The 9888-nt window shown below is 38.2% G+C and overlaps 1 protein-coding gene across 1 annotated transcript in view; it reads left to right on the top strand.

The window, feature by feature from the left end:
• The window catches only part of LOC116850591, a 9940-nt gene extending 6937 nt beyond the window's left edge, over window positions 1–3003 (top strand). The window contains exons 2-5 of the mRNA XM_032829069.1: window positions 655–797; window positions 1044–1193; window positions 1326–1481; window positions 1624–3003. Of these exons, the coding sequence (XP_032684960.1) occupies window positions 656–797; window positions 1044–1193; window positions 1326–1481; window positions 1624–1658 (483 nt within the window). The 5' untranslated portion in view covers window position 655 and the 3' untranslated portion in view covers window positions 1659–3003. The remainder of the gene's footprint in view (window positions 1–654; window positions 798–1043; window positions 1194–1325; window positions 1482–1623) is intronic.
• Window positions 3004–9888: the final 6885 nt, after the last annotated feature.

Genomic DNA, 9888 nt, shown 5'->3' with positions numbered 1-9888 from the left:
TCTCTCTCTCTCTCTCTCTCTCTCTCTCTCTCTCTCTCTCTTTCTCTCTCTCTCACAATACTCTCTTCAGCACAATATTCGATTCATCGACCGCCCTCGAAAAGAGGTTCGTTGCTGCCGCTATTGCTGTACGGAGTCCGTTATCGCCAAATTATCGTATTAATTACTCGTCTGAGAAACTCGCGCTAATTAAGCCGTCTCGCTTGGCACGATAGGATTTTCGCGATTATTGTGAGATTATCGAGTTTTGCGACAACGACGACGATGACGACGCATTGTCTTACATCGATTGCGCGTCCTACCGCGCTTGTTGTCGTCATGGTTGTGGCAGCGTTTCCATCCGTGATAAGATAAGGACGCGTATCTATCCTGAAACGAAGATGAAACTCGAATCGATCGGACAGATCGTCTCTCATATCTGAATCATAAATTTATTATGCTCCCCTTATACACGAACGATCTTGTACATTTTGATTGCGTGTCACATGATATGCGTATATCTGTCGGGTCTATCAGAGTGGCAGTTGAAAGATATTTCCCGGCCAGTGCGCGTGTAATAATCCGGCCGTTCGGATCACGTGCTCCGTGCAATAATCAAAACGATTCTAATTAAGGGTGGAGCTTTTAACGAGACATCCTATTTTCTGCCTGCAGAATGAAGCTGTGCTGGAGCCTGCTTCTAGCGGCCATCGCCCTGTCGATGATCCTTACGGTCGCACGAGCGCAAAATGATGGACTGTGGGAGGAGGACGACAAGGAGGTCCTTGTGCGGACGGTGCGCGGCACTAACGAGCGAAGTGAGTTCCCCTTTTTGCAATTAATCTGCTACTTTTTTGCGATCGCAATGTTACCTCGAGCCAAGCGCGGCCTGTGAACCGGTTGACTGGTTTGCCTGTGCGTGTGTATGTGCATGTGCAAACACGGCACGTCCGTGGACGGCGTAATTAAGTCGCTCCTTGTCGTCTTGAAAAGTTTCTCTCTACTCGCTTGATCGACGTTACGTCCAATTGTTTCTATTGACGTTTCGCATCTGGCTGACACAGCATCCGGCGGCTCCTCGTCGTGCAGATATGTGAAGGGTCAATGGTCGGAATGCGACCCGAACACCAACACGCGGTCGCGCACCCTGAGCCTCAAGAAGGGCGACAAGTCCTGCGAGCAGACCAAGATTATCCAGAAGAAATGCAAGAAAGGTGAGCGCGCCCGCGATTAACACCGGTCTCCGCCGCCGTCGTGGTGTCACCGGTATGACGACGGCGCTGCAGGAGAGCCACCGGTGACGGCATGTTTCCATTTTTCTTTTTCTAATCGACTGTTGATCGCAGCGTGTCGATACGAGAAAGGAACGTGGAGCGGATGCGTGAATCAGATGATGACGAGAATCGATAATCTGAAAGCGAACAGCGACGCAACCTGCGAGAAGATGCGACGGCTCACCAAGAGGTGTAAACAGGAGACCAACACCAAAAAGTCCGCCAAAGGTAATTGTATTGTTATTTGCTCGTATCGATCAATTGCACGAACGCAAGAAAGAACGAGAAAAGAAAGAGGACGAGAGAGAGAGGGAGAGGAAGAGGGAATGAAATAGCGATCGCATCCGCAATCTTCCGCTTCTCTTTGCAGGCGAGAGGTCGAACAAGAAGTCGGGCAAGCAGTAATCATCCGCCAATCTCCAATCGTCTCCTCTAATCGGGCAACGAAAGCGCACTCTCATCTCCTCGACCCTTATCTTCTCGATCCTTTATCCAGTCGCCAATTGATTGCGAGGCAGGGCGCACGAATTTGGATAGCGGCGGGACTACCAGTCGGAGCAGCCGTTTACACACGACACACACACATAGGTACACACACGCACACAACACACATACTGCCCGGGAATCATGCATTTCGGCATGCAGCGACCGCACAGACCGTCGCTGTGCGACCGCGTTTTCAGGGTGCGCTGCCGTCGGTTAATTATAACGAGTTAATTACTGTTAATGATTCGGGATGGTGTGCGCGTCTCGGTGATCGTTGCTTCCGGTTCTCGGCGGAGGTTATTAACCCTTCCAGGATCGCACTTACGTACCGTTACCGCGTTGTCGTGGATTGAAACAAAGTGAAAAGGGAGAAAGAATTTTCAGCTCCAAGAGAATATCTTTCTTTCGTTTTAGTCTCGCTCGTCGAAGAAGCTCGCTCTTCTGTATCTAACCCGTTGACATAATTCGCGACAACTTCCCTCGTAGAGAGAAAGAGAGAGAGAGAGAGAGAGTGTGTGTGTGTGTGTATGTGTATATGTGTGTGAGAATGAGAGAGTAAGAGAGTGCGAGAGAGAGGAGTTATTGATCGCGCGGTAGTTTTCTAAAAATGGCACGTCGGCAAGATCTTGGGAGGGTTAAGCCGCGCAATCAACCGGAGAATCGATTGGGAACCGATACGTAACACGTTTATTATCGAGATGACGAAAAGTTAGACGTATCATCAGCGTCAGGGTGTGTTGGTCGAACGCACAGTGGTGTAGTAGCTCGCGTAAGCGAAGCTGAGTATTTAAACGCGAATTGTTCACAATATACGGGAGAGAGAGAAAGAGAGGGAGAGACTCTCTCCCTCTCTCCTTCTCTATCTCTCTTTAGCGACGACGTGAGATCTTCCCGATAAATTCGGAGATCCAAAGTGATTCACAAGTAAGGACTCGAGCGTTAGCGTCTCTTTCCTTTCCTCCACTCCCCCACTCCCCGTAGCATGTTCTTGCAAAAATCTGCACCACTGGCTGATCGATTAACGATGTAGAGCGCGCGTGTAGAGAGCTCCCCTGAACTTTAGAAAGCAGCCGATAATTTCGGAGGTTCGTAGAGGAAGGTAAAAAGATCGTCTGCCAAAGCTGTTCTCTCGTCTTCCCGCAGCGAATTACTATTTTATTTTATTATTATAACAATTATTAATATATTATATTATTATTGTTCTCATTATATCAAGAAACAGCGGTGAGACTTCCCTTAGCTGCTGAGATCCTCTTGAAAAAGGGAAAAAAAGGAATCATGTACAATGTTTGTCATACATAAACGGCTTTCATTCGATTGTGACATAAATATACAGTGTTCGGTGTTCAAAGTAACTGTGTCCTCATGTAACGTGTGCGCGAGATATTCCGACAATTATTACGCCGTCGCGAAGGTTCGAAAATTCAGATTAATAACGAGGATTTCCGGGGATGCGCGTGAAAGCGTGGAAACGGCATCCTGGCGACGGAATCTTCGTACGGTCAAACGGTGAATCAAAGATTTCGATGATCAAAATATACGGATCAAAATGAACGATGAGAGATCAAAAGAGCCGCATCAAAAGGTGAACATTTGCCGAGGGAACGGGGATCAAAATAAAAAAGAAGAAAGAAAAAAGATGATAAGCGGAAAAAGATGAAAATAGCAGAATGTTCGCGCGAGCCTAATGAATTCTCCCGGAATCCTCCGCGCCCCTCTCGACAGGACGTCGTCATTTCCGGTGTTAATATTCGCAATTAACGTTTATAATAATGTACCAAGTGATAACCGCCAATACGGAAACTCGCAAGCCAATGAGCATAAAAATCAAACTAAAATAAACTCACCGTCTCGTCGTGTCGTTGAGCGATTCGCACTCGCTCGCATGTGTGCGAGAGACGGAGAAAGAGAAAGAGAAAGAAAAAGAGAGAAAGAGAAAGAAAGAAAGAGAGATCACTGGATATCCTTTCGACGCTACCAAAAAGATCAAATCCCTCCTCCCTGCATACGTATTTGTTTTTAAGTCCTTAGGTGTATACACAGAGGCACGTCGGAGTGTGAAAGAAGTTAAGCTGTTCGCGCGCTCGGGAGTGGTGCGTGCGTGTGCAAGCGACGTAATTCGAAAGAGTGTGCGATGTGAGCAGAGAGAGAGAGAGAGAGAATGTTTTGTCTCACGGTATGCGACGGTGCGTATTCCGCGAATATATTCTTCCAAATATTCCGCATATCGTATTCTCTCGCCTCGAGTCCTCTAACCCACGGAAGAGTCGTCTCTCTCCGCGAACTTTCTCACGAGATTCGCGGGAACTTTGAAGAACCGGCGCGCCTGGAATCTCGAGGATTTCTCCCTCGGTGAGTTGGTTCGAGACCGACGTAATGGTACGTGCACGCAAAATCGCATGCGGGCGCGCGCGCCGCCGACGAGCGCTTAGTTCTAGCTCTCCCGTATTACAGCATATCATCATTACGCGTAAAGCGACACGGAATCTATCGATAAACTAAGATAGTGTTATCTCTGTTCTATGGACTCTTCTCATTGCTGTCCCTTATTAAAACGAGTCCTTCAACCGGCGTAAATCTCACCGCGTCGCACGCGTCGTTCCCGCCGATCGGGCTCGTCCTCGTCGACAGCTCGAAGCGGACTCGCACATATAGGGGGTCGGCGTCGAGGAGAACGCGTCGAGGAGCTCTCGTCGTCGCGGAGCTCGCGTGGATGTGCCGGTTGGAAGCATTAAGTGTCTAATGAACGTTGCGTTTGTTGTACAATGAGTGTTAATTGCACGTGCGAGGTCGTGGAGAGGGTGGAATCGTTCGCGGGACATTGTTCGCTCCTCTCCGGAGGTGTTACCTCGGAGCCGTCGTCTTCTCGCGGAAGCGTGCGTTCGATTCTTGTGATTAGCGCGATGCTCGTTACCCTCGGTTTCTCACGTCACCTTGGACCTTGCACTTGCACGTGCAGAACGATTCAGTGAACGATAACAGCTCACTATCTGTCGAGGCGTTCGCGATCGCACGTTGCAGTTATCACTCAGTGTGGAACAGGTGTAGCTGATATTTCGTGCTTGACTTCTCTGTGTGTGGAGCTCGCATGGAGACTCTCCGTGTTTTAATCGCATTGTAACATAGCATGATAGAAGATACATCAGTATAAACCTAGAGACTAATTTTTCAGATCTTTCGATAATTAACGACTGGACGTACCGGGAAAGGTGCGCGTGCATCTCGGTGGTGAACTCTCGATCATGGAGAAACTTCTAAGTCGGCTCTTCCTCACGCGACGTGATCCACGCTCAGACATATCGCGAGTGATATTTTAAACATCAGCATTTGACGACTAAACTTCTTCTTTTGATTAGGAACAAATGTCGATCGCGATTGCGATGGCAAAAAGGCGAGTCCTCTGATTTTTATTTCAGGGCTCCTGGCTCTCCGCCGTGGGGTCATCGATTGATGACGTCAGAGGCGAGAAGATATGTAGAAAATTTTAAGCAAAATTCGTTGAAATAAAAAGATGTACTCAAGATAGACAAAACGACACTTGCGATCGATCGAGGCACATCTATAAAATAGTCTGAACGCTTCCCTGTTGCTCAACAACAATCAACAAATTACCTACCTTTTCGACTTACCTTTCCTCAAGATTTTGTCATGCCAATTGTACAGTTAGATTTATCTATTGATTACAACAAAAGAAGAGTGTTTGGCTATTTTACACATCTGCTCGATCAATTGCAAATGCCATTTTATGGATTCATCTTTCCTACGTATTTTGCAAAAATTTTCAGCCTGTATTTTCTCGCTCTTCTGACGTCATAAACCAAGATGACTTCAATGAGGCACACAGGAGCCTTGAGCGTCAGTATCTGATGACTAATCGCTAACTACTTGTTTAGATTGGAAACAAATGCCAATCGCTATTGCGGTAGAAAAAAGCGAGTTTCTTGGTTCTTCTTTCAAATAAATCCAAATTTTTACAATATCACAATTTAAAATAACTAATTTAAGTTAAATTAAAGTTAAATTAAAAGTTGATTTCTTAAAAAATAAGTTAAATTAAGGCTTCTTGTATCTCACCATGTCGAATTAGTGACGTGAGAAGCGGGGAACGACATATTGACGAAAGTTGCGTGCCATTTCTAAACAAAGATAAATATAAATCAAAAAGAGCACTTGAGGCTGTTTGAGCATACTTGTAAAATTGTCCGAAAGGTATCTCTTTCCTGACGATTAATAAATAGTTGTATAATAAGTGAAATGAGGCATGGAGACAAAACAGACTCACTTCATTATATTTCACATGTTTCATTTCACCATTTATTATACGACTATTTGTGATTTTTTAGGCTTTCGCGGTGTTCATGCATATTAGATTTGGTTTCCGAGTTTGAGCCGCGTGGATTCATCTTTGTTTGATTCCGATGTTTCGCGAACATTTCAGTCCGCTTCATTAGGCATCGGGTCGTTCTTCCCTGATGAAGCGGACTGAAATGTTCACGAAACATCGGAATCAAACAAAGATGAATCCACGCGGCTCAAACCTGGAAACCAAATCTAATATACGACTATTTATTGACCATCAGAAGAAAGAGATACCTATCGGATAATTTTACAAATATATTCCAGCAATCCCAAATTCTCTTTCGTCCATATTTATCTTTATTCAGACATGACATGCGACTTTCATCAGCATGTCATTCTTCATTTCTGACATCACAAATTCGACATGGCCGGCGAAGTACAAGGAGCCTTAAAAGTTATTTTTATTTTAACTTTTTAATTTAAATTTCATTTGATTAACAAATTATTACTCTATCCTGATGGATTATATATATATTAATCATATATTTGCCCAACATTTATTTATTAATCACATTTATTTCGTTTTCATGTATTGATTATATATATTAGTTTATACATTGACTATGTTTGGTTATATACTGAGAGAAAAGTATATACTTAAAGAAATATGTATAATTGATATACGAAAACGAGATAAATGCGATTAGTAAATATAAATATATAATCAATATATATAATTCATCAGGGTAATAATTTGTTAATCAATTAAAATTTAAATAAAAAAGTTAAAATGTTAATAACTCTTAACTTAATTTATTTTTGAAGGAATCAACTTTTAAGTTAAATTAGTTATTTCAAATTGCGTTAATTCTTGGTTGCTAATTTCTTTCCCTAAATTAAAATAACTTATCAATTTTTTTTATGAACAACTACTTTTTCATTACTTTACCTAAACTCAATATCAGTATTTAAAAATTTATTTATTTAAAAAATATATATTGCTTTGTATATTTAACTTTAATAAGATAATTAAATTTTAATTTAACTTTTAATAAAGTTAGTTTTTGCTTATGTAGTTTTTAACTCAACTAAGTTAATTAAAAAGACTATTGACTTCAAATTTAATGCGATTTACAAAAGATTACCCGATCTAATGAGTACACATATATAATCAATTTTGAAGTTTGCATCCGATCTCGCGTGGAAAGTGAAGTGAAAATAAAATTTATAATATAATATTTAATGGTATATTTATATAACTTGATTAACAACTCTTTTTATCGTTATTCTCAGATGTTATAGAATTGCTCGCCTTTACATATGTTGTGTTTTCCATCAGCAATGATTGACGGATAAGGATAGTTGAGTGCATTCCGTAATGCGCCTGGATTCAATATCAGAGCACGGACGTAATATATGTATAATTCTACCTTAATTTTTTTGAGAGAAAAGAAACATATTTCATCAAGGTTATATAATTATTTTCAGTTATATCAGTTATATCTGAAAATGGTTATTCTGACAATAATTTCTTTTTTATTTCTGTAATTTCGTACTATATGATTATAGTTGAAATTACGAAAAAGATAAATTATTTGGTTCTTTTTTCAAATGAGCACAGATTTTTACAATATCGCAATTTAAAATAAATAATTTAAATTAAAAGTTAATTTCTTCAAAAATAAGTTAAGTTAAAAATTATTAACGTTTTAACTTTTTAATTTAAATTTTAATTGATTAGCAAATTATTACTCAACGAAGATTAAAACGGTTTATATTCCAAATACACTCGTCAACAAAATTATCGCATAGGTAAATATATGTCGAAATTTCACACAATTTTAAATGAGCATAATACCGCGAAACATTATCATATTTGGAATCTTTTTTTTATCTTAAAAAGTGAAGTCTATACTTTAAGGTGTATTTGTCCGATTTTAAATTTACTCTTTCTCCTTTCCGCAGTCTTTTAAAAAATAAAGACGTGTTGCGTCTTTAAAAAGTTGTACAATTTGACGTATTTTACGGGGTGGACTAAATTTTTTTCGTAAATTTCATAATAACCATCGTAAAGTATAGACTTTCCCCTGCAATTAAAAAAAAAGGTGAATTTGTACGATTTTTTTTCGCGGAATTACGACTCGTTTTCGTGTATCGATTATATATATTTTTTTAACACTTCTCTCTCACTATATAACCAAATGTAGTCAATCTATAGACAAATATATATAATCGATACATGAAAACGAGATAATTATGATTAGTAAGTGTTGAGTAAATATATAATCAATATATATAATCCGCCAGGGTTGGGTAATAATTTATTAATCAATTAAAATTTAAATTAAAAAGTTAAAATGTTAATAACTTTTAAAGTCTCTTATATCTCGCCAGCTATGTCGAATTTGTGACGTCAGAAGTGAGGAATGCTAATGAAAGTTACATATCGTTTCTGAATAAAGATAAATATAGACGAAAGGGTATTTGAGATTTGAGTTTGAGTTTTACACTTGTAAAATTGTCCAAAAGGTATCTTTTTCTTCTGATCAATAAATAGTCGTATAATAAATGATGAAAAGAAACATGTGAAATAATGAAGTGAGTCTGTTTTGTCTCCATGCCATTTCACCATTTATTATACAACTATTTATTAAATGTCAGAGAAAAAGGATACTTTTTGGACAATTTTACAAGTATGCTCAAACGGTCTCAATTTATTTAGAAATTGCAATTTTTTCAGTGTGTCGTTCCTCTCTTCTGACGTCACAAATTTGGTATAACCGAATTTGACGAGGTGTACAAAGAATCTTAACATAATTTATTTTTCAAGAAATCAAGTTTTAACTTAAATTAGTTATTTTAAATTATGATATTGAAAAAATCTATGTTTATTCGAAAGAAGAACTAAGGGACTCGCCTTTTTCGTAATTTCAATTATAATTACATAGTAAGAAATTATAAAAATAAAAAATGTAAAAAGAATTATTGTCAAAACACACACACAACAAAGAATATCCATTTTCAATTATAACTGATATTGAAAATAATTATATAATTTTGATGAATCATATTTCTTTTCTCTCAATAAAAATTGAAATGAAATTATACATATATTACGTTCGTGCTCTGATATTGAATTCAGGCGCGTTACGAAATGCACTCAACTATCCTTATCCGTCAATCATTGTTGACGGAAAACACAACATATGTAAAGGCGAGCAATTCTATAACATCTGAGAATAACGATAAAAAGAGATGTTAATCAAGTTATATAAATATACCATTAAATGTTATATTATACATTTTATTTTCACTTCACTTTCCACGCGGGATCGGATGCAAACTTCAAAATTGATTATATATGTGTACTCATTAGATCGGGTAATCTTTTGTAAATCGCATTAAATTTGAAGTCAATAGTCTTTTTAATTAACTTAGTTGAGTTAAAAACTACATAAGCAAAAACTAACTTTATTAAAAGTTAAATTAAAATTTAATTACCTTATTAAAGTTAAATATACAAAGCAATATATATTTTTTAAATAAGTAAATTTTTAAATACTGATATTGAGTTTAGGTAAAGTAATGAAAAAATAGTTGTTCATAAAAAAAATTGATGTTATTTTAATTTAGGAAAAGAAATTAGCAACCAAGAATTAACGCAATTTGAAATAACTAATTTAACTTAAAAGTTGATTCCTTCAAAAATAAATTAAGTTAAAAGTTATTAACATTTTAACTTTTTTATTTAAATTTTAATTGATTAACAAATTATTTCCTATTCCTGATGGATTTTATATATATATATATATATATATATATATATATATATATATATATATATATATAT

This window comes from Odontomachus brunneus, unplaced genomic scaffold (assembly GCF_010583005.1).
Source record: "Odontomachus brunneus isolate Ranch 3 - 2012 unplaced genomic scaffold, Obru_v1 Obru_scaffold_150, whole genome shotgun sequence".
Classification (NCBI taxonomy): domain Eukaryota; kingdom Metazoa; phylum Arthropoda; class Insecta; order Hymenoptera; family Formicidae; genus Odontomachus; species Odontomachus brunneus.
The sequence above is the reverse complement of the archived record's forward strand: the minus strand, read 5'-3'. Positions and strand labels throughout refer to the sequence as shown.